Here is a 25,608-nt window from a genome sequence, read left to right on the forward strand (position 1 = left end):
AAGTTTGAGGAATGCCCCTGTCTCCATCTCCAGTGCTTGAGTCACAGCTGCTAGCTGATGTACCTGGCTTTTTGCGAGATTTTTGGAGAAAAGATTGAGGGCCGCTTGCTTGCACTGAACGTTCTATATAGGCTGAACCTTCTCCATAGTTTCTACAGTCTTTCCTTGGAGCATGTGCCCAGAGGAGTGCAAGCAAGCTCTCTGGTGTCTATACTAATGTCATCAATTCCATCATAGGAAACCTACCCCAGAGCCTCATACAAACCAGATTATCCTCTAAATGCCATCGTGTTGAGGGTACACTTCAGCATATGAGCTCTGGGGTGGGGAATGCAAACTGAGTGTGATCCACAGCACCATCCCAGGCAGTGGGTGTTTCTGCCCAGAAGGAGGCTGGGCAACTGGTGCTAGAGAGGATAAGCTTATACTCAGTGGTTGATTTTTCTGAGAGCTGTGCCAAAGGCCATGCATCATCAAGCAGAAGGCAGATGAGCAGACGGCCCAGGATTCTAGGAGCCATACTATGGCAGGTATCACAATTGAACAATCTGCAAGAAGCCATCGAGAGAGGAAAGACTAGAACTCCCTCACTCATTGGTGAAGAACTACATGCAAGGGCAGAATACATTCAAGAAATCCCTGCAGTAGACAAGTGCAGGGGCCCAGCCCTGTGTGAGTGACCTCAAGTGGTTGCAATGTCTTGGCCTCCAAGCTCTCTGCTCTCTAAAGTATTATCTTAGCTAGCAGTCTCTTTTTTCCCCCATGGTCTTTGTGTCCCTGGCCCAAGTCTTTGAACCAGGACATAAGAACTCAGAAATCTTTGCAGATGCCAATCAGATTCTGGTCCACACATGCGACAACACTGATGGGGAGAAAAATGCCCAGAGCCAGGAAAATGGAGGCCTCATCCCTCACTAGGGCATCTCTTAAGTCACAGATAAAGCCATGTGGTCCTTTAATAAGGTGACTTCTTTCTTAGAAATTTGAGGATGAAGTTCTTTATAACATAAAATAGAACCGACTTAGTCCCTTCAGACAAAGGCCTCATACAGGATGAACTTTGCCACTCCAGGGCCAAAGGGACAAAGCTCTGAAACCAGGCTTCTCACCTTCCCTTTGCAATGTCTCCTCAGCTTCTCTTTGCTCTTTAATTTCTTAGACCCAGTTTTTATATTACGTTTAAAACACTTGCTTTCTACCCAACTCATTCTGAAGCAGACACTGGGGTTCCCTGGGTGGACATCAGAAGGCAGGTTACCTAGAACTGGCTTTGTAGAGATAGGATAGGGAAACATGGCAACTGGGGTAGGCTGAGCCAACTGGGCAAGTGTCTGACAAGTGTCTGACAAGTGTCTGAGCCTGAAGGTCCCTGTTTCTGGTTGGCAGTTTAGAGAACTAGCTCCAAGTGCTTGGAGAGCATTGGAGGAGCATGGAGAGAATCTGACAATCTTTCTGAGAGCTCCTGGCTCCCAAGCAGCTGTGGACGATCAGCTCTGCACTCAATAATTCATTTGATCGTGGGTCATGACTACACAGATGACCAGACTATCAACCCTCATCTCCCACACTGCCAAGAAAGGCTTCACTTTCCGAACTCCAGACTTCTAATGGGAAACCTTCACCAGCCAGAGAGCTCCCGGGGTCTTCACTGCTATGAACTCTCAGGAATCTGTGGTGTAAGCATGAGGGTATGATGGTGAGATTAGATCGCATGTGACTTCACACTTTTCAAAGCGGATCCTAGTCAATCTTGTTCGAAGAAGAATACTTGGTATATGGCCTGCTAGACTTGGATGATTTTTGTCTCTTAAGTACCATCTCCTGACCTTTTGTAGCTCAGAGCCAAGTGACTTCTCCCAAATCCATCTTCTAGAAGGTTTGATTCATACAGACCTCCAAATCTCCCAAACTCACTCTTCGTCTCTTAAAACAAAAATATTTATTATTTTTATTTATGGTTATCTAGAGTGTCGTATTTGTGTATTCCACATATGTACAGGTGCCCATGGAGGTCAGAAGAGGGCATCAGATCTCCTAGAGCCTGGCAATAGAGATCCCAGCTATCCAAATGGAGCTGGGAACTGAACTCAGGTCCTCCTGAAGAACAACAGTATTCTTAATTCTGGAGTCATCTCACCAGCCCTTCCATTGCTTTCGTAAGAAACAACATCCACCCTACTTCTTCATTCCCGTCTATACTTTCTGACAGTCCTTAAAAATAGTGTCACCCCTAGATTCATAGAATCCCAATGCTCAGGATACTGTTGAACTAGAAACACAATGTTACTAATTAAAAATGCCAGAGACTTAACATTTCCAAAACAATCTCAACCACATACAGTTTTTAAAAATGAGGTTCCGATTAATCCTTCTTGGATCCACTTTCTTGGCTCATCTCCTTCCTCGTAAGGAGATAGTTAACACTGCCCTATACTTCCCAGGAGATGTGGACTCAGCTGAAGTACGCTGCTTTATTGTACCTAGGTAAAGGCACTACCGAATTTAAAGTTTCTCTTATTATTTTAAGGCAACAGAGTCTAAGCAAGACTCAGAGAGCCACAGAGCACGGCCTTGGCAGATGGTAAAAGAAAGCAGGGAGTGCGGTGGTTCTATTTTGGGGTTTTGTTGTCCTGTCACTTTCATGTCAAAGAGGCTCTGGGTCGAGATATTTCCTAAGTAAATCACAGAATCCCATCCAGGACATTTTTACATTCCCTGTCCTTCATTTCGATAATAACATTGGATTTTTCTGGCGAAGACTCTGGAGGGCATCTCCTTAGGAGCTTGTCATAGCAAACAATTAGATTGAACAAAGAGTAATAGCTCCTATTTACCAGGTACTTACTCTGCTCCAGGTCTTATGCTAAGCACTTCTAAGTTTATCTCCTTTGCTCCACACAACTCTAAGAGGAATGTGTCATTACTGTTGCTTTACAAAATGAGAAACCAGGGCTTTGAGAGGTTAAGTCGCTTTAAAAAAATCACCTGGGATCCAAAATTAGGAAAGCCCAAATCCTCACTCTTTAGCATTATCCTACCCTGGGGGCATCTGTGGCATGTTATTATAGGCAGTTGGGCTACCCAGTCCTGTTGTCATTGTCTGCTCTCCAAGGGCTGAGGGTCTCCATTGTTGGTTTTGGCCTTTTTTTTTTTTTAGGGTAGAGGAGGTAGGAAGTCAAAGGGGACAATAAAAGTCCACGAAAGGGGGCTGATGAAAAAAAATGAAAATAAATAATGTGTTACTGAAAGAATGAAAAATGACCTCACAGGACAATGGTGACATCTGAGAGAATGGCAGATACTCTCCAAGGCACAATGTCACCATCATTCCTTATATCCGGTACTGCTGAAGCTTCTGAACTTGTCTCCCTACCCTCCTCAGTGGCATTTTTAAGTCATTATTAGAGAATTATACACCTGCTCTTTGTCATGAGATTTTGTCAATCTTCCGTACAGGTTCAAGCATGTGACTTTACTTGAACCAATGCAATATTCCTGGTTCGTAATACAGAGTAGAAAAATGTCTACTTGTGATAGGGTTTAGCCCCACATCCTGTGATTATTCCTTTTACCAGAAGTTCTGGTTTCCTAGACCCTTCCTTACTCTTGAGGAGATACACAGGGGATACTTGTCTTTCTGGGAGTCTAGATCATCCAGCTGAGGACAGGGGGAACTACAGTCAACTTGAGGTCAGTAATAGGTTTTAAGTCTTTGTTATAAGTAGTTGAGACATTTGGCAAACACTGCCTATCACAGATTATTTTTATATCACTGTATCAGTTTCCCAGAGGGAATCTTGGTGACTTCAGAAAAGTAAAATCATATACTTATCCTACGATTAATAACTATATTGTATTTAAAATTAATCTCAAATTCTTATCATAATTACAGAACTCTGCCTACCTCTTTGCTCACAGCGTGCCTTAGCTACATTGGTCTTATTTTGCTTTCTGTTCTTAGAATATGCAAATTTGCTCACATGTTAAAGCCTGTATCCTTGCTATTCTTTCCTTTCTGGGATATTCTGGACATCGGGTCTATATTGTCTACTGTGATCACTACTATCTATATGTAACTACTCAAAATTAATAAGATTGAATAGATCTATTAAAGATTTAATTGTAGCAGTCATATTTCAAACGCTTAGTAAATGCGTGCCATCAGTAGCTGTTTTAACAGACAGCGCAATGCTGAATTATATCTCTCAGCATTACAGAAGGCTCCATCCATCTCAGTGCTGTGACGGTTAATTTGACTGTCAGGTTGATAGGATCTAGAATCACTTAGGAGACAAGCCCCTGCGTGCATCAGTGATGGATTTCCTAGATTATGCCAACTGAGGTGGGAAGACCCACCTTAACTATGGGTGTCACCATCCCACAGGCTGGGGCTCTGGACTAGGTGAGAAGGAGAAAACAAGTAGAGAGCTGGCCCTTCTTTCCTTCTCCTTCACTCTGCTTCCTGACTGTGGATGCACTGGCTACCTCACACACCTGCTGCTATGGCTTCCTCCATGATAGACTGGACCCTCAATGAGCTAAGTTATTTCTTGTCATTTGGGTCATAGTGACAGAGAAAGAAACAAATGCAAAGACCCAGTCAAGCCATCCCCTCTTCACAGACGCCATACACTGACCATCCTTCTAAAACCTCTCTTTGAAGATATCCACCCAAGGCTTTGATGAGCCTTAGCAACTTCCTTCATTTGCTCTGTTTCCCTCTGGTCTCCTCCATGGACACATAGAAGCTTCTATTCTTTCCCCAAGCCACAGTAGATGGAGGCAAAAACAAGAACCAAGCATGTGTAGACCCCGCTCTCCCTGTGCCTCTATTGGCTGAGTCTAAAGCATTTAAGAAGTGTTTGAATTCATTGTTTCTAGTTGTTCTTCAGAGTGTCCTCCCTAAGAGCATTTGGGGCTCTGATGGGTTTTTCTGCTGTACACCTGCTGTAGGGCGGATGCAGAGTGAGTGCTCAGTAAATACCAATAGACTGAATAGGTGGAGAATTAGCAGGCGAAGAGAACTCTCTCTGGGGAGGCAGTCACAGGAAGAGAAGTAATGTGAGAGCAGTTAGGAGACCTGCTGTGGCAGGACTGGGAGCCCACTTGTCTGGAGCATGGAGTGAGTGAAGTTCTAAGTCTGAAGTAGACAGAGAGAGGTTGTACTAGAGAGAGGCCTGGCTTCTGGGCAGATTTTTATCATAATACGAGATGGGGAGTCTTCAGTGAAATTTTTCAGACAGAGAAGGTCCAAGATGAGAAACAGCAGAAAGGACACAGCCAGCTATGTGATAGTGGATCACAGTATGGAGGAGTCAGGCAGAAGGTGGAAGCTATAACCGCAAAGGCCAAGAAAGGGAAATGGGGACCAGTTCAAAGGTCAGAAGAACTGCAAGACCAACATGTAGTATGTGTGGGGTGGAGGGCTGAGAGACCTGAGGAGGCTGTGAGCCACTCCTGAGCAGAGCTGAATGATGTCACAGCGATCAAGAGCAGAGGGGCGGTCAGGGCTCTACTTTAGGACATTAGATGTGGAGAACAGCATACTGGACAACGGGGAGACATTGTTGAGGAAAGGAGCATACGTTTTTTGGGGGAAACACCAATAGCGAGAGGCTAAACAAACACAGGCTTGTAAAGTTAATGTCCCTGGTAGGGATGTCCACAGACGGAAGACTGGGCTTTGCCACTGAGAAATCCACATATAATCCAAGAGGAATTGACCCTTCAGAGGAGAAGCCACATACCAGAGCACTGAAAGCCATCTTGGAGGAAGGAAGAAACACTAAGAAGAACAGAACTTATTGGATCTAAAGGCAGAGGGACGCTTATGCTTTTACACATTCCCATTCATCTACCCTGTACCCCATGTTGGTTCTTCTTGTCTGGTGTATAGAGTCAGAGGAGAGCAGAGGGAGATCACGTTGTTTGCCATCTAGGAGGCCGTAGCGAGGGATGCAAGGCCGTCTCCTGTTTGCTCAGACTCTGCTCCAATTTGGTTAACTTCAGTGCTTAGGAAGCCTAGCTTCCGCTTGCATGTTCAGGGCTTCTGTATCCTTCGGCTGACCCCCTCTGGCAGAGGACCCAGAGCTCGGTTCCTAGAGCACCCACACTGGGCTGCTCAGAATAACCTACAATTCCACCTCCAGGGTATCCGATGCCTTCTGACCTCAAGGGTATCTGCATATATGTGGTATACATGCACACACATGTGTAAATAAAAACAAAATAATAAAAATAAATAAAAATATTTTCTTTAATTTAAGTATGTTTATTGCTCCCCTCCTTTGCTAGAACTTCTGGTTTATAGAGACCAGGACCAGACTATCATTTTCAAGTGTTGAATCAAGTCGGTAGTTGCTTCTATCAATGGGTTATTGTTGCAAAGCAAAGGAGCCCCTATCACATGATGTGCAATTGTATGTAATCCCTGCAGCTCTGGCAGGTCCACAGGATGCTGGGATATGGCCTCTCTGGGACTTGAGTGCATGAGTGTTTCTAGTCGCTGCGGACACCTGTCCTTTCTTTCTCCTGCCAGCAGGCTCTGCAGGCATGCTCTTCCATGGGTCTTGCTTGAGACAGGTCTAAGCAAAGCCAACTTTCCAGAGTGAGTTACACTAGCAGACACAGCGTGAATGGATCAGGGACTTGGAGGAGAGAAAGGTTTACCTAACAATAATGATGACATCTACTACTAAGCTCATAAAACCTAATGGCTTTCATGCAGGCCCTGTACTAGGTCAACTGGCCTTATGGCCTCATCTCTTTCCAGCCACGAGAACCCCTGTGCTTGAGAATGACAGCACGCTGTTAATTCATGACCTCCTGTGAAGGAGAGCCATGTCTCCCTTCCTTTGGCTATACACCAGCTTAAGATCTCAGTTCGTTTAGCCCAGGTTTAGCCCAGGTTTAGCCCGTTTAGCCCAAGTCTCCTTTCTGAGATTCTCTCCCTGGCCTCCCTTCTTCAGGCCCAGGGAAAGTTTCATTCCTGCCAAAGACTAAAAGAGATGAAACCAATTAGAAGATGGGACCATCTGGTGGTGTGGGCTTAGCCGATCTGGAGCCAAGATTCTCACTGGGACTGTGAAAGTGTTTGTGAATAGTAGATTGAGTGAGCAGAGCAGGGACTGTCCTGTCACTGAGAGAGTGTGCAGGGGCAGGTTCCTTCGACTTAACACACTTCTGAGGTAGCTTCAAGGGATAGGACACCCATGCAAGTGTGACAGCTCTGGCTGTTCCAACTATACCGTGGCTCAGTTTTGTTCCTGGCTAGGCAGGCCTTATCAAACATCATGCATAGCTATCACTCACACATCCACCACTATTTCAAACCGTCTGCCCTCCCTGACCTCTGATCTCGTCTGGTTTCTCTTTTACGGACTCTTCTGGTTTGGCAAATGGACCGCAGTCTACAACGGTTAGGCTCCCTCCTCTTTGAATTTTTCCATCTACAGGGATGTGCTGTAGGAGGACCTCTGTCTTGTTTGGCTCTTGAGCATCTGACCTCCATCTGTAGGTGATGCCATACTGGTTTCTTCCACAGGAAAGGATTCTCCCAGGAGTGTTGAGTGTAGTTTTTGCTAACCTGTTTTAAGCTCCAGACAGACTGCACTACTAGCCCCTATCTAGATTCTGTTTGATCCATGGGTTAAACAAACAAACAAACAAACAAAAAACCCACACACACGTACATGCATGCACATACAACAGTTAATCTCAAAATGCCTTTGCTAACTCAGTGACTGGGCACTCCTAAACCTACCCTGAAACCCCAGACACAATTGGATAGAGTGACTATTGGCTCTCAGATGGCTGGTTGGCTTTTTCTCTTGCTACTCCTCCTTCTTCCCTAGTTCTCCTCATTCTCCTTTTGTCCTCCCATACAACTCTATGTGCCCCGCCCCATCCTCAGTCATTGGTTGCTGGTATCTTTATTGATTGATTAAGAACCAATTGGGGAAGAGGACCTTAGCATCAGAACCATCCTCTACATAGGTGTTCACAACCCTTGATCAGACAGGATGATTAGATGAGAACAGATGTGTTCAGGATGGTATGGCTGTGGATAAGGCAGTGATCATTTGTCAACCCCCTTACCTTCCAAGAATGATCACTGGGCTACATCTAGGGCAATCATACCCTGGTTGGGTGTGACTTGAACACCCTGGTTACTTCACACACTCAGAAATGAGCCTGTGACCAGCATTATGTTCAATGACACCAGTGCCAGGATTTTGTATTGCTGATGGGAAAGGGAAGCTCCTCCTCCACTGGACTTTGAGGACCAGCAGGAAGTAGTAGCATTGTTGGACTGATATGCATCAACTTGTGTCTGACTACAAAGCTAAGCCTAAATATCTGGAAGCCATGACTCTGACTTAATGCCAATTCAAGTCTTTGAAGCCAGAGACATACTGAAAAAAAAAAACAACAAACCACTATTTAGATAACTGATTTTTTATTTTATTTTTTTTACTACTGTCCACAATGGAGCTTTGACTGTCCCCTGCACAAACAGCATTGGCCTTTGTCCCTACAAACGAGGATTCTCTTAAGTCCACTCTTACAGACTGAACCACATGAGAGGAGTTCTGGATTAGCGGCGCTAACATATTGGGGCATGGGATAAACTTAGCCTAGCAGTTTCAATTTTTCCCATCCTAAAAAGAGATCCATTCATAGATAATGACCACCCTCACAGGAAGACATTAAAGATTAATTAGTCACATTGTATCCATGGTATGTTTATGTTAATGGATAAGAAGCCTGGGTAATTATAACACCCTGCCTTTCCCCAGCACTTTTGATTCCTCAAAGCCCTTTCAGATGAGTAATGGCACTGGCTTGCTCTAATGACCCTGAGACTCTGCTTTTAGCATCCCATACTGTACATCTGGAAGATAACTAGACTCCGAAGTTCATTCTGCAAGTATTTGTCAGCGCCAGCATCCAACAAGTTATCAGAACCCTGCAATATTAATTATTACGTTTAAGCTCATTGCGAATGGTTCCATTGATCTTTTGCTCATAAAATCAGATTAAAAGTTTTTTCAAAAAAGTAACGTAAGGCCAGTGAGCTGGCTCAGAAGTTAAAGCACTGGCTACCAATCTAACTCCCTGAGTTTGGTCCCCAGGACCCACAAAGTTTCCACCAATCCTGCAAGTTGTCGTCTGACTGCCACGCACATGTGTGCACACAGGTGCAAGAAAAACAAGTAAATGTGTGTAATTTAAAAGTATTAAACCAAAAAAATTAGACAAAAATCCCTCCATTTAATAAGGTTTTATTTTTTTGTAAAAGCTTTAAAGATAATCATCACATGTTCTTAAGAATAAAAGAAGGCTATAAACCTTCTATATTGCCCAATAATAGGAGGCAATGTGTGTACGGCAGTTTATGGATGAACACAGGATCCTTTAGGAAGCTGCAAGAATGAGTGTGTATCAGTCGGGAGTAGCCTGACTGCTACAGCAAATACAAAAACAATGTTGCAAAGCAGCAAACACAGCTGAACATGTTCACCAAAAAAAAAAAAAAAAAAAAAAAAAAGAAGACAGGAAATTTGTCTTTTGTATTATAACTACACAAAATTTTGCTTAGTGTCTCTGCTCCCATGGCTTTCTGTAATGTGCAGTATTTGAAGTACATAAGATAAAGGACAATCTCGGAAAATTACTTTCATCCTAAACATTTACTTGATGGGGACACTGAAACCCGCCCAGCCATCGAGGGACAATTTCACTACCTTCTTCGTTCATGTTAGTTCTGCCTGCATCCTCTGAGTCTTGGACCTCTAATGGTCTTGGACTTTCCTGAGCTTTGAGGGTGACTGGCTAAGGCACAGCAAAGAGCATGGAGAGAGCTGTGGCTTTTGGAAAGAAATGTCCAGTAATCCCATAACCAAGCTAGCAGGAAGTACAAGAGCTGCTTAAGTGCACAAGGGCATGTGACCAGACAACCTTCAGTGATGTGGGCTGTGATGCAGCCAGTGAGCTGCCGCCATGCCTTGGAAGGTGTCTGCAGGCAGACCACAGGATGAGGAGAGCCCACCCAACATGCAGATGTCTAACATCCAAACTGGAGATACTCAGACCACTGTACCATATCTGAGAGCGTCTTCCTTATCTCAGAAGGGAAGTCTTTCCTCATGGCTCTGGAATGGGAAGGGCATATGAATCCCTCCAACATGTAGTCCTCCCCATGATGGCTGTATATGTTTGATGTTATCTCCATGATCTTTTGAATGCACCTCAGGTTCCAAAATGGACCATCAACGTGAACAAAGCTCACACATCTGCAATCAACCAGGCTATAGTGATATTTTACTTAAAAAAAAAATAGAGCTTTTGGCAAGTAAGAATGTTTGCTGCACAATCATGACCTAAGTAGAGAACCTAGTACCCGCTGGGCATGGCCATGCATGAACCCATACTCCAGCGCTGTGTGAGACAGACACAAGGGGATAGCTGGACCACCAGTCTTGTTTAAGGTTCAGTGAGGGAGTAAGATGGAGAATGATGGAGAAGGCTTTCCAACATGCTTCTCCCTTCTCTACTGATGGGCATACAAGTGTGTGCACCTAAGTGCCCACACATGCTCAAATACCCACACACACAAACATACCACACTCACACATGTGCACACAAAACACGTATGCCTGCACACACATATGTACACACATGAACAACAAGACAAAAGAGCTCCTTACCTTACTCAGGGCTCTCTTACTCATCTAGAGCTGCTGGAATGACTCACACCTGGCTTTCCCTAGCACTTTTCAGCCACACATCCTAACCACACAAGGATTTCACATGCAGCTCCAGGAACTCTCAGAACTCAATCGAACTGGGGTATCCCACCCTTCTTCACACACAGCCCAGGCAGCCTTGCTCTTCTCACAGCTACTGTTGACGCATCATTCATTCATTCATTCATTCATTCATTCATTCATTCGTTTAGAACCACTGCACACTACTCTGAGGTGATGATAATGAGAAACTGAAGGAATCAAGGTGATCTCCCTCTAGCTGTTCCTGCTGGCATTCCCCTCCTTTCCTACCTCCCTCTCTCTCCTTCCTTCCTTCCTTCCTTTTTTTCTATCTATCCCAGGTTGGCCTCTAACTTACTATGTGGCAGATGTAGCCTCAAATTCATGGTTATTCTATCTCGGTCTACCAATTACTGTAACATCAGTGTACTGTCAGGCTTCCATGTCAGGAGATTTGCTGTACATAGGGTCTCCAGAATTCCATGTCCCCCCTGAATCAGCCAGCAGCTCCCACAGGTACTCACCTAGGGGCTCACAGAACCACACGTGACAGGTACTCATCCATATTACCATCAGCATCCCCTTCCTCCCAGCATCTCTTGCCATCTGCCTGCCCTCACCCCACAATGGATATAGTAATAAGGGAGCAGAGGCCAATGTACTCCAGTCCAAAGTCTTCCAGCTAATAAGTGGCAAAACACCAACTCCCACCTACTTACTGCCCTTCACTCTAGAGAGTGGAAGACCAGGACCAGTGTCTGTCTGACTCCCTTTGAGGAAATCAAAGTCTGAACAAGCACTTCTTTGCTTAAAATTATCAGGTGGCTTGCCATGGCCTAGAGTGTGTAACAATTTGTCTCTAGCCACACACTTCCCTGTATCTCTACAGCAGGTGCCTGCTCAGACCACAACTAGAACCCACTACCAGTACACAATCCCAAGTACACCACCCCAAGTCCACCAGCCCAAGTACACCACCCCAAGTACACCAGCCCAAGTACACCAGCCCAAGTACACCACCCCAAGTACACTACCTCAAATACACCACCCCAAGTACACAAGCCCAAGTCCACCACCCCAAGTCCACCACCCCAAGTACATCATCCCAAGTACACCAGCCCAAGTACATCACCCCAAGTACATCACCCCAAGTACACCATCCCAAGCTCCTGCCCTTAGCTCAGACCCCTAGCTCTGCCCTTGCCAAGAGCTGCCTCCTACATGCTTTCTCAGAGACCTGCCTGGTCCTTTAGCACGTTCTCTTCATGTCACTCATTTGCAGTTGTTCCTGACTGGGATGCACCGTGAGCACAGAGTTGTCCTGAGATATTCCTGGATCCTGAATGAATAGATCTGCATTTACATACAGCATGTGGCTATTTCACATTGGGAGAACAGGGTACATTTATTTATTTATTTATTTATTTATTTTATTTTTGTGGTATTAGTTGGTTTAAGAACCCTCCCCGACCTACAGGCTAGAGAGGCGCTTCTCTCTCTGAAGTTCTCCATAAACACTCAGTATAAAAAATCCCACCCTAGGGATTAGAGAGATGATTAAGCACTTGCCTTACAAGTATGAAGACCTGAGCTCAACCCCCAGTTTCCATGTAAAGTCACATTTTTCAAACTCAAAACTGGAGACATAGAAACAGACTGATCCCTGGGGCTCCTTAGCCAGCCAGCCTAGCCTAGCAAAATCCACGAGGCCCAGATCTCACCGAGAGACTTACCACAGGAAACAAAACAAAACAAAGTGGATGGCTCCTGAGAATCAGTAACAGAGGTTGACCTTTGACCTCCATGTGCATGCACAACATGGACATACATGGATCTCTGCACAGATAATGTGCACTTGCAAGCACACAAGCATACACACAATGAAAGGCTGAAGGATGCTGGGCGGATGTTTGTGTACCTCCGAGACTATCTGAGTAGGAAGATAGTCTGTTGCTTGGATTCAGGTCTTCACCTCTGAACCCAGAGATCTGGTTCCCTTCCACTACACCGCACAGGATAAGCCTCCAGTTGCTTTCAGCCAACCTGCCTTCCGGCTTTCTCTCCCAAGTCTTCCTGTTTGAGGAAACCTAGATGGCTGCAGCAGGAAGTTTCCTTACAACAAGCGGGAGTTCAGAAGTTCCTTCTCCTGAACATGCATAAGAAAGAGAAAATGAGGAGAGAAAGGGGGAAGAGAGAGTGGGGGACGGAGGAGAGACAGAAGAGGAGAGGGAAAGAAAGGCAGGGGCAGACTCTCCTTCATCATCTCTTTGTTGAAGCCTATTTACTCCTCAAGACCCTGAGCCCCTTAAGGGGAGAATCGATACTTGGTACATTTTCTTTTCCTCCAGTTCCTGCTGCAATGGCCTGTAGTGGCAAATGGATTTCATCTCTTGAGTCCACTCTGACCAATTCGCAGTAGCTGCTCAGAATGCTGAAGTGAGAGGGAGTTTGAGGTCATGTTGGAAAGAGTGTGGATAGCAGCAGCAGCTGTCTGCCTGGTGTGGAAGTGGTAAGATGGGACCTCCACTGCAGGGGAGGAGTGACGGATGCTTCGCGTGACTGAAGGCATCTATGAATCTTACCGGTTTCCCAAAACAGCTCATGTAACTACTTTACCCTAAGGCTCCAAGAAGACAGCAGCCATCTCTCTCACCCCGATAGAGGCCTTCACCCACAGGGACAGGAGTTTATCAATAAGCCTCTCTGTTCAGAAAGAGAACTGAGAGTCAGCCACACGCCAGTGTCAACACCTGTGCTTCTCATGGTGAGAACAGGGATGAAGAGGCAGGAGCCCAAGCAGGTTGTCATATCAACCAGAGAACTGAAGACATCTGCCATCAGTCAGGGGCACGAGCGTGGGTGTGCGGGGTGAGCAGTGTACCGGTCTCCTCCGAACTGAGACAGTCCCTTCTGGATGGAGAAGAGATGCTCCTAAGAGGCAATAAGGGAGGCTGCAAAGGCTCAGGAAATGCCTGATCCCAGTACAAGTCTGCAGGCGGCTTCCTGAGGCTATCAAAGCAGTAAGCAGTTGCCGAGGAAAGGAGACTCCGCTATCAGTCTATCTCCTTGCAGAGCCTAGCTGGAGCTCTGGAGAGGCAGCTTCCTTGCAGGATAGGCCTTTAGGTGATGCAGCTGCCTTTGAGTCACCCATGCCCCTTGTAAGCAACACCATTACACTCAGTGTTTCGCTAAGCTAGACTCGGGTAAGATCATTAGTCAGTCACTGGGATGCTATCTGGGGTCCTCTCTGTTCCTTCCTGTTGTTCCATGAAAAGTCACGCCACAAAAGACAGAATACAAATGGTCCATTCTCCAGCTCAGAAAACGGACACATGTAGTGCAGTTAGTCTGGAGGGAGGATACTGATATTATAGATCTACCCTCTCGAAACATCTCCCTACCTCTTCACGACTAACATTTCCACAATCCAGTGCCCGTGTGAGCCTTCTCTCTTCTGAAGTCTCTCTGTCCACAGCCAGTGTCTGTCTTATTTTATCCCCAATCAGATCCCATGGCGGTAGAGCAGCACGTGGAGCCCTCGGAGACTAATTTAGACTCTTTTTGCATAATTTGCAAACAATTTCCATTACTTCCAGCAGCAGCATCTACAAAATGGGAGCACCATACCTAAGCCGATACCTAGGATGTATCAGTGACAGAGCAAACTTCGGAGTAGCCTTTGCTCACCCTGCCACTCGCCACATTCTCCTCATTTCTATAATAAGGCTGATTGGTTTTGTCCAGTAATGAACAAGTGCTGCATATCGCTTGTGTCCTTTACTCTTTCATGCAGGGTGAATGATAGACATTAGAATAAAACAGCAGGGTACTGGACACTAAAGGGGATAATGCGAGCACTGGCCTGTACACAGACCTGATCAAGCAAAATCATCTGATTACAGAAGCCACATGAACGACAAGGCACAGAGAGAGCTTAGCTAAACCTGAAAGCTTATGTTTTATATTAAAAGAAAGTAATCCTCATTCTAGGCAGTAGATGCTGGCTAGGAATGTGCACCTAGCATTGCTTAGTGCCTTGAATTGTTTTTCCAAAGAAGGTAGAAATGTGGGATTTTTGTCTGCCTTCTGAAAAGCATTCCGAAGGGTGAACAACATAAATCTGTGGATTGTGAATCCGAAGCTCTAAAGTGACGTATGACGCTCATACCACAGCTAAGAGACCTTTGTTGCCAGCAACGGAAGCCCTGTTAGAACACTCTTGAGAATCCCAATTGGGCCTACAATAAGAGTCCTGCTGTGGCAGAGATGTTGCCCTCCACCTGGCTATAACAGGCCATTGTCATTGGTAGCTTTGTGAGTGGGCCTTGCCTATTGGTGACTATGCTCCTTGATGTTAGGGGGTCTTTTCATGTGGACTTGATACCACTATGGATGAATAAATGCACTTTCCAGAGAGGAATTCACACGCTAGCAGTGGATAGGTGCTCCGCACAGGTGTGGCTGTTTAAGGAGTCCATGTACCTTGCAAAGGCGGTGCTGCCTGAAGGTAATGAGGAGAAAGAGAATTGGACCAGTGGAGAAGGGGCCCATTGGGATGATGACTGCCCACTCCTTTTCTGTCAAGGCTACATAGACTTGGGGCTTAATGTTTCCCTTTTACATTTTTATTAGGCATATTGATTACATGTAATCATGGTCTCACCAGGACATTTTCACACATATATTTAGTGTGTATTGATCATGGTCACCCTTTAGCCCCTCTCACATCTTATCCACTCACCCTGATCCCATTCTGCTTCCCAATGAGGCCCCTTGTCTGCTTTCTTGTTTTTGCTTTTAGTTTCGATGCTTCAAAGAGTTAGTAGGAGCTGTTTACAGGACCTTGGGGACCTTGGCAGTGGCTATGCCCCTGAAGCCAATGTCTTGTCCTCCCATACCAGCATTAGCTGCCCATAAATCTTCAGGGAGCACCAAGGTCCCTCCTCCATGACAGGAGGTTGACAGATCCAACTCATGCAGACCTAGGACTCTATCTTTTACATTTTGAAAAGGCTGGGGCACACTGCAGTCTCTGTTCTGAAAATTGCCCTTGGGAGGTCATTTGGTGACCTCTTTCATATCATGTGATCTATGTCCACTTGAAAAGCCCACCTGGAGGCCACCAGAGGTCTAAGAGAAGTTCAGTAATATGTCCCCTCTACACCTGCTATTTTCTCTGCCCAGAAAGTTCTACCCTCTACTCTTCCTGTCCTCCCTCTTTCTCTACCACACTCTCTGAGAGAGGCCAACCCCATGCCTCCTTATGCCTCTCACATGCCTTAGAAACCTCTGCAAAGGCACGTACAACATTACATTTTAATTTTCTTTTACAGGACAGTGTGCCTCGCTGGGGATAAGTCCTCCGGGGCAGAGAACGTGTCTTAGCTTTGTCTGCATTTCTGGTACTTAACGTGATGCCTGGGTTTGGTTAAGGGCTCAGAAATGCTTACTGAAGAAATGGAAGAGTTTTTAGATAAAAGCATTGCTTAAGCTGTGGTGCCCATACTAAGCAGTAGAGAGTCTTCTGGGTCTGCTCTTGAATATTCTGACTCTGGAAGAAGAGAAGCTACTGCCAAGCCTTGCTTTAAGCCAGCCCTCTGGGTGTCTGCTGTGTGCTGAAGTCCAGGAACGTCTTGGTTAAGCCATACGCTGCACTTGCTTTTGCGTTTTAGTTTTGGGCCCTTACAGTACCAGCATCTGGCACAAGGCTGCATTACTACATGAAACAGGATTGTGTGTGTGTGTGTGTGTGTGTGTGTGTGTGCGTGCGCGCGCGCGCGCGCATGCCTGTGCATGCATATGCATATGTGTGTGATAAAAAAGAGTGAATGGAATCTACTCTTACCCTATAAAGGCACGAAGGCAGGTGGATAGCCAGCCAGTAAACACCTGCTTTATAGATAGCCACCCCCACTTTGTCTTCATAGGCTTGGAAGGAGACTCTGAGAGATTTGGGTCTAATCATCACCTCCTAAGTCACGGCAGGTGAGGAAGGTCCACGCAAAGACACTAGACTCTCAGGATGCTGTGTCTGTCTCCCCTGCGTCTCTTGCCCTGTATTCACCACCCTCCCCTTAGATTGCCTGTTGCTGAAACTTCTGGCAGAAACAGTTAAAACATGTCCTCTCCTTTCCTTTCTCCACCCTCTGGTGGAGGGAAAACGAATAGCAAAATACATCAAAAACAAAATTGAAAGATCACATTGAAACGATAAACACTCGCTCATTTTTTGAAGTTAAAACTGAACAGGGCGTTAATTTGAGGGAACCGCTGCTTCATAGTTCAGAGAAACATGCTAAGCTGAATCTGAATGATGTATTTAACTTTGTTTTCCATGCCTGATGAGTTAACCCATTCTGTCCAGAACAACTCTCTCTCTCTGTCTACACAGAGTTTTACTCAGTTTAAACTGGGAGAGATGTAGATATTCCCACATTGATGGGCCAAACAGACATAGTCACAAAGGGTTCCACCGTTTCCTGTTAAGGTAGCAGAGAGGAGTCACAATACCATCCCTCCTACCCCCAAGGCTCTCCCATTCCCTCTGATCTTGGGACTAAAGAGCAGAAACTAAAGGTCTAATAATAAATGACTTTATTGCTTCCTGGAGAGCTTCCTCATGTCCCTTTTGGGATGGTCACAAACAAATTGAGAGCCAATGTTTCATCTTCTCTGTTGCCAATGCCCACCTTGCCTTACAGCTTGAAGAAACATTGAAAGAACAGCCCGACTCACAAAGCAGAAATGAGTAACAACCTGTTAGATATTATAGAACAGGCATCATGTTCAAAACCTCAGATCCACTGCCCATAATGGGCAACAGTGCCTGTGCCTTGTATCTGCCTCCCTGATAAACAGGCAGCAGCTCTCCACAAGATCAGGTCTTAGGTTGTGAAGATAACAGACCAGAAATACAACCTCTTGCCTTTGAACATTTCTTCCTCATTGTGTCCTTATTATCTTGTCTTGGCACTCAGCATTTTGACAGTAGGGAGGCAGTTAGCATATCTTTCCACCGAGTTCTGATACAGACAGTTCTCAGCCCTGTGAGTTGAGAGCACATGTACCAGCTATATCTTCTCACTGATTTTCTTATCCTTGTTGGGCAGCGAGCCCCTTTGGGCGTTTGACCAAAGCAATGAAATTGAGTCACACACACACACACACACACACACACACACACAAACACACACATATGCACACACACATACACATATATACATACATGTGCATTTTTATATGTGCATGTGTATTTTCTCATATAAATGGAGGTCAGAGGAAGGTGTAAGATCCCCTATGGCTGACATTAAAGTTGTGAGCCACTAGTTGTCGGTTTTGGGAACTGAATTTGGGTCTACTGCTAGAGTTGCTCCTGCTTTTAACTGCTGAGCCGTCTCTCCACACCCAAAAGGCATCTTCCCACTTGCTCATGCATGTAAGAGATTTGGGTGTTTGAGATATAATAATGTCCCACTAAATCCCTCGCCTCATAGATCTACTCCACGCCACAGGAAAAGAAACAGAGGTCACCCAATAGCTAAAGACCTGCTCTAGATTTTTTTCGGTTTCTTGCTGTGATGTTCACAGACCTACAGCCCAGAGATTCAATGTTAGCTCTTTTTCTTCTATGTAGTGAGTGTGATTGTAGATTTTGACAGCAAGTTGACATGTTTAAATACTATTTAGGGCATTAGTGAGGCAAACCTATGGGGATGTCTGGGGGACATCCACTGAGTGGACACAGGAAATACCAAGTGGGCAGGACCCACCATGAATGCACCTGGGGTAGTAACCTGTGAATGAACCAGAGGTAGCAACCTGAATAAAAAGAGAAAAAGAGAAAGCCAATGGAACACTATTATCTTCCCTTCTCTGCTTCCTGATCTGCTCAAGTGTGAGCAAAAAGCCTTAGGCTCCTGTCACCGCCGGGTCTTCCCCATCGGAATGGACTGTGTCCTCACACTGAGCCAACGTAAACCCTTCCTACATCAAGCTGCTTCATGTCAGGTATTCGTTCAGTCAACTACCATTGCCAACAATACACCAGACAAGATCTTCAACCCTGGCTTTGCCAGAATGCAGAGTGGTTACTCTTTCATCGATGCAATGGACCACTCCCATGCAAGGTCACAGCTGCAGCATGAAATTGGAGTTTATCACATTCAGTGCTGCATCAGGCCACTGCCTCACCAGAACATCCTCTATTACGTCAGGCACTGTAGTCAAGGGGTCCTAAGGACAGGTGGATCTATCTGTTTATTGTAGTTAACAGAAATGTGAATTTGAGGACAGACGGTGGTCAGAAGACGGCTGTTGACTTCCCTACTGACCTTGTGAAGGTTACATAGCTGCCCTACCTCACACTCTTGTCTCAAAGAGGGTGACAACAGTTTTCTGCAAATCTCTGTCAAGGACTAAAATAGATAATCCCCCAAAGCAGCTAGTTCCACAAAGTCTGTAGCCAAGGATTAATGAATGACAGCAAATACCACCATCCGTGTCTATGATGCATTTAACCAGAACCCTCTGGTACATTGTAATTCCTGAAATTCATATCAGCATTATCCCATGTATGATCTCAGGGGCAGAGGAAATTCTGAATTCTTACTTGGACACTTCAAACTCTCACCAGCAGCAATCACTGAGAGGCTCCCATAAGGGAATATGGAAGAGAGATGAAAGGCACGTCCATGCCTTCAACCATTCGTAGCTCAGCAGAGGTCATGAAGCCAATGATGGCTCATGAAACCTACAGTGCGGACCCAGTCCAGCTTGGGGTGTGAAACTGTTCTCCCTCGTTCTGGATGCTTTACACTTTCTTGCAATGCGGTTCCACCAGAGCTTAATCCCCAGAGGGATGCTGTCTCTACCGATTAACTTTGAGCCTCTCCTCTGACACAGACTGACAGCTACACAACCCACCACCCAGATTTACAAGTTTCGTTCCTGTTGTTAAGGGAATTTGCCCACCACATTTGTTATATTGCTGCTCCAGATGTCCCCGATGCAGCTTCTCCTTGGCATTCCGAGGGTGACCCAGGCTCTGTTTTAAGCTCCAAGGGCATCACTACTGAGAAGGGCTTCTCAGACCCTTCTCTCTTTAACCTACAGCCCGTCTTAAGCAGATAGTCACTTCACACCTCTCTGGAAACCACTTAGCCACCACATTTCAATAATTATTATTTACTTGGCCGATAGGAGACACAATTCGAGTCTATGCGTGCTTATGGAGATATGGGCACACTTCCGTTCTCCTGACTGCTAGGCAGGAAATGGCTGAGGCATGTTAACCACATTGACCTCAACTCAGGACCAGCCCTTCTCCCTCTCAGGAGTTGTCTTCTATTCGTAAACTTTCTCAATCGAGAGGCTCCAGTAAAGTCGGCCAGATGCAGTCAACCCAAGACCCCACCAGGCTGGCATTTAAAACTCACTCATGGTGAAGAAATACACCCATTTCACGAAGTAGGATCTAAAATATAGACTGTGGGAATCACTTAAAAGGCTCTCTGGAAATTCCCTTGAAGGGCCTTCTCTCACGACGACAAATGACGACTGGAGTCATTTTTGCAACAACAACACCTACCCACGGGCCCTCCCATCACAGGCCTAGCGCAGAAAGACACGTCAGAAATAGCAGCCGTTACTTACAACGGTAAGTCATCTCAAAGCTGTCGCTGATGTTCACAATATCGATCTGGGGAAGCAGCTTGGGGGGCTCCGTGAGTTGTGACAAAGCAAACCTAAAAGCCGCATGTTCCTGCGATTGTTGGTTTGGAAATAACCCCCCTGTGAGGAAAGAGAAGGCAATGTCAGTCTGGGGTCGAGACACATTTCAGTTCCATCCCAGAGAGCCCTGTCCTTTCCTGGGTCAATCCAGACCAGTGGTCCTTGCTCTCACTGGTAAGGATCCAAACTGACTCAGCCAGACACCCAAGCTCACACTCCGTGGATAAGCTTCTATGCCAGGGCCCGGAACACTCATCACTCTGCCCCCAACATTTGACTGTGTGCCCCTTGGCTCAGCAAAGAGCAGAGAGCACAAGGGACTGGAGAGTTCTAGTCTTCCTGACTTTTTTTTTCTACAAGATCTCCATGAGCCTCTGTTTTACACACACACACACACACACACACACACACACACACACACACACACTCATACATACACACATGAAGATTCTCCTTACATTTATCTTTCCTTATCCGGACCCCATTTCTCATTCACAGAGCCTCCAGTTACAAGGAAGTGTTGTAAAGTGTTAGAAACTGAGGCCTGGGACCCTTCTGGCTTTTCTACCTTAACTGCTTGTTTGCTTTGAGACTTGGCCGGATCTGCGTGCTGTGATGCTACGGAACTTGTGCATTGCCATCCAGACTTAGTATTTATTTTCTCTGAGCACTCGAGAGTTTGCCTTTCATTGCTCATGTTTCCAGATACCTAGGACGATCTGATTACATAAGGAGTTGTCATTGTGCTTTGCAGATGTGAGGGGTCTTAAGAGTGCCAAGATGTGCCAACTTCTTCTTGTGAATAGCACAGGGACAGTACCTGCCACGGCTTTTGTTCTGAGATACAAGGACACAAGGCTTTTCTTTGTAATAGTGTGGATGTGCAAATGGATGGAAATGAACTCCTATAAATTGAAAGCAGCTGTTTCTAGGGGCCAGCCTACAACAAATGTGTGCACAGAACGTTTATCTCGGATTGGCCAGGGATCTGCAGGTCTACTAACGTAGCGGTAACTCCCTGTGCAGTGAATACGTGTTTGGTGTTAGAGATCATGTGAGTAGAATCGATGACAGCCTCATGGGGGTGATAATTTCAATCTTTGTCCGATGGGTTGTTGTGTCTCCCTTGTGTTTAAAAAGAGCAACAGTGACAAAGACTGAACATGAAATTCCTGTGGGGATGCGTGGGCCAGTGTGGGTGTGCCCACAGAAAGACCACGATGACGATGGATACACCTCAGAAACCTAGTTTCCTTCATGAGAGATCACAACCAGCGGCAAAATACAGAGAGTATATGAAGAGACAAGATCAGTGCCATAGGCCAGCATATGTGACTTACACACACCATTAATACCCCCATTTTAAAAAGCAAAACCAAACAAGTAAACAGAAAGCTAAAACAATTCCTCTTGCTTGGGATACTCCACTCTTTCCTCCCAGGTGACCACACCCCACACTCCTCTGGCCCTGGTTCTCTCTGGAGTGAATGGAAGTGAGCAGGTGGAAGGTGGGAGGGAGCAGCTACAGGCTGGGCCACAAGGGAAGTGTTTCCCAGAGGCAGGAAGTTTGCCTGTAAGGCAGGAGCTCACATGTACACACTTCAGAATACAGCTTAACAGGTGTCAGGAAACAAAGCAAGTTACTCCACAACTACCCCAACAGTACCAGGAGCCAGGAAGCTGGAGAGGCCCCAAGAGGCTATTAAAAGCACACGTGTGCTACATATCCCAACCCCCCAGTTTCCCCTCCCCCTGCTAGCATAAACATTCTCACAAACAAACCACAGTAGTGGAAATGGAACTCTCCCTAGTAAGCCAGCCCTTGGTGTAGGGAGGACACAGAAAGCCAGCCTGCCAAGATGACTCAAAATACAGCAGCCTGTTTGAGGCTGGGGCACAAACAGTGCTGAGCTGCTGGTCACTCTGACCCCAAGCTCTGTTCTTAAGCTGATGTTGCTTCATTTGTCTGGCTTTTTCCCCATGGTGACAGGAATTGCAATACCTGTCCGCTCCCTCATAAACACAAGTACAGCCACTGAAGGAAGGGAAATGAGAGACAGGGAGGCATGCAGCATGTTGAAACCCACCTGCAGGCTAAAAGGATGGAGCCCCCGGGAATGAGAACTACTGTAGGGGGTTCAGAGGGGGGGGTTGAGGAAGGAGCCTGTGTGTGTGTGTGTGTGTGTGTGTGTGTGTGGACAGAGCACTAAAGAGGAAGGGGAAAGGATGAGAAGAAAGACAGGCTGGGAAGTTCCAGGATCAGGGAATGGGGGACACAGCCCAGCATGACAGAAGGGAAGGAAGGATAGCTTAGAGTCCATAGAGCTCTGCTTAATGGGACTTCTCAGCAAAGGAAGCAACCTAGCATCCACCACTCCTTCCCGAAGAGGGGTCTCTTTCCCCTCCCCCAGTCAGACATCACTGCCATCCCCAGCACTCAGGCTACATAGGCACATTTAATATATAATCACAACACACATACGCCCACCTTACATATTTATATAAATCGAGCAGTGCATCCACCTAGCCAGAGTTAACTCCTTAAGCACTCTGAACCCTGTTCCAAGCGCAGTCTGACTATATTTTTTCCCCCTCTCTGGAACAGAAGCTCCTCCATTTCAGGCGCTCATGCTTGATGCTTGGAGTGCGCGGTGTATGTGCACCTGTGTGTGTGCGCGCACACACAGGAGAGAGAACACTTCCCCTGTGCCCCTCGCGGCATTTGACGAGGACGAAACCCCTTTCCCCAGACTGGCGACCCAAGTCTTCCTCCCATCCTGGTTTTAGATTGCTAAGCACAACAGCTCCGACTGAGAATGGGTTGAGAAATCTCCCCTCAAAAAAAGGGGGAAAAAAAAAAGAAAGAAAGAAAATCCTGGCCAGATCCCCAAAGTCCCTCCCCAGCTGCCCCTCTCACTCACCTATCTGGATATTGTTGGGGAAATTGGCACCCACAACCGCACCTAGAAAACCGGTGCAGAAAAAGGCAAAGATGTACGGCATATTCCTTTTTACATTGGCGAAAAAGAAGCCCTGGTCCAACCATAGATTTGGTCTTCCCTCCCCTCCCTTTGATTCTTCTTGATGCTCTGCCGGCTCTTCCTGCAGTTCCTTGCTTGCTTGCTTCTTTCCTTCCTCCCTTCCTTCCGTGAGGTTTCTCTTGGAAGGGGAGCCGAGCAGTTCAACTGCAGCGTTAACACCGACTGACAGCCAGATTAACTGAGCCGGGAGCAGCCCGTCCTCATGCTTGGAGCGCTAGCTCGCTCCCCCTCTCCCACTGCTCTCCTCCTCTTCTCTAGCAGCCAGCCTCTCTCCTCTCTCACCCTCCCGTCTCTCTCTCTCTCTCTCTCTCTCTCTCTCTCTCTCTCTCTCTCTCTCTCTCTCTCTCTCTCTCTCCCCTCACACTCTCACAGGCTGCCAGCTCTCTATGCTGATACCCAGGAGCCAGCTCGGAGTTCCTGCATTGGCCTCCCCAACCCATCACCCCTGCCTCTCCATCCTCACCTCACTTTTTTCCCCCTGTGGGTGCAGAGGATGGAAGGGATGAAGGATGGAAGGTGGAGGGTGCTTTCCCCAAAAGGGGGAAACCCACTGTCCCCCTCACCTCCCCCACCTTCCTCTGCTTCTCTCCCAGCCCCTCCCCCTGCCAGGGGATAAGATGCTATTGGGAATGCGGGTTCAGTTGCAAGTCAGTAGGTGGCAGGGGGTCCCCGCAATAGCCCCGGATTCACCAGCTGCTTGAACTAGGTCACTTTCTCTAGTAGTGCACGGGTTGCGCTGGATACATCTTCCACACTCCACTGGCCCAATTATTCCTACAACTAATTCCCAAGGGGGAGACCCTAGAAATCCCTCTCCAGAAATTTAAAGGGAAGACTGAGAAAGGCAGGCAGCAGTAGCTTCAGTGTGACTGGCCTGTTCTTGGAGGCTGGCAGACCCTTCCGTCTTTAGGAGAGGCACCGGTGGCCTTTTTGAAACCATAGGTATTTGAACTTGTCCCCCCCCCTCCCTTTTTCTTGCAGGGTGCAGGAATCTATAACGGCAGAGTTGTGTGGGTGGGTGAACAAGAAGATTCAGGGTACGCACACAGGGCAATTACATGAGTCATTTTGCGCTGGTTCTAGTCGGAGGATGCAGGCTGCTTTCACTTACATCTCAGATTGTTTGTGTCCAGGAAAAGCTGGGCCTCCGTGGACCCTGCCGGACTACAGCTGGCTTGGAGATACCCAAGAGAGATGTGTGCACAAGATAATGGTATGGCCTGTAGGACAGCCATCAATAACAGCTGGGGATGTTTACAGTCTGAAACATCTTCCCGGAGTCATCCCTCTGTCCTCACACTCAGAAGTGACCATGGGATTCACTCATGGAGACACCCAGTGAGGCCTTGAACTTTTAAATGTTGTTGCTATATTTTTTGTGTGTGTGTGTGTGTGTGTGTGTGTGTGTGTGTGTGTGTGTGTGATGGCATGACAAGTGAGCAGAGATCAGAGGACAACTTGTGGGATTTACTTCTCTTCTTCTACCCGATGGGACCAGGGATTGAACTCGGGCCATCAGGCTTAGCAGCAGGTGTATTTACTGGGCTAAGCTATCTCACTGGCTCTGGGCTTGTGGACTTAAAGGCTTTAGTTGTTGTGGATAGACCCCCTGTCCTGAGTAAAATGCTTACGTAGCCCAGAGACTTGCAGGAAAAGCAAGTTCCACGTGTTCCCTAGTAGGAAGATCCAGAAAGACTTTGGACTGGGTATTTCTTTGCTACTAGAACAAAACATTTTATCAAGAGACTCCCCCCTCCTTCACCAGCACAGCACCGTCACATGCTGGGATTTGGAACTTGTTCAACACAACCCGTGAAGCAGGAACAATGTGGTGGCCAGGTGTCTTGTGCTTTCTTGTGTCTTATAATAGACTCACTGGGTAATTCAAGTGTCCCTAACACCAGTGGTTATCCACCATTTATCCTGCAGTGAAGAACTCACTAAGCATCTCTTGGGTTAGGCTGTGTAACAAGATCTGCGGAAAGTGATTTCATTCCCAACTTCTCATAAAGAACCTATGGCCTAGTTCTTTGCTCTGTCTTCCCTTCCAGTATGGAAATCATTAGGAA

At 46.4% G+C, this 25,608-nt stretch overlaps 1 protein-coding gene across 3 annotated transcripts in view; it reads right to left on the minus strand.

Annotated features, from left to right (window-relative positions):
* The window catches only part of Gria1 (glutamate ionotropic receptor AMPA type subunit 1), a 319,050-nt gene extending 295,211 nt beyond the window's left edge, over positions 1 to 23,839 (minus strand). Inside the window, exons 1-2 of one of the 3 annotated variants that reach the window (XM_032913974.1) lie at positions 23,420 to 23,839; positions 20,421 to 20,558 (exon numbers count right to left, since the gene is read on the minus strand). In XM_032913974.1, the coding sequence (XP_032769865.1) occupies positions 20,421 to 20,558; positions 23,420 to 23,501 (220 nt within the window). In that variant the 5' untranslated portion in view covers positions 23,502 to 23,839. The remainder of the gene's footprint in view (positions 1 to 20,420; positions 20,559 to 23,419) is intronic. The other 2 variants (XM_032913973.1, XM_032913972.1) reach the window with 2 other exon arrangements.
* Positions 23,840 to 25,608: the final 1,769 nt, after the last annotated feature.

The sequence above is a fragment of the Rattus rattus genome, chromosome 9, assembly GCF_011064425.1.
Source record: "Rattus rattus isolate New Zealand chromosome 9, Rrattus_CSIRO_v1, whole genome shotgun sequence".
Taxonomy (NCBI): domain Eukaryota; kingdom Metazoa; phylum Chordata; class Mammalia; order Rodentia; family Muridae; genus Rattus; species Rattus rattus.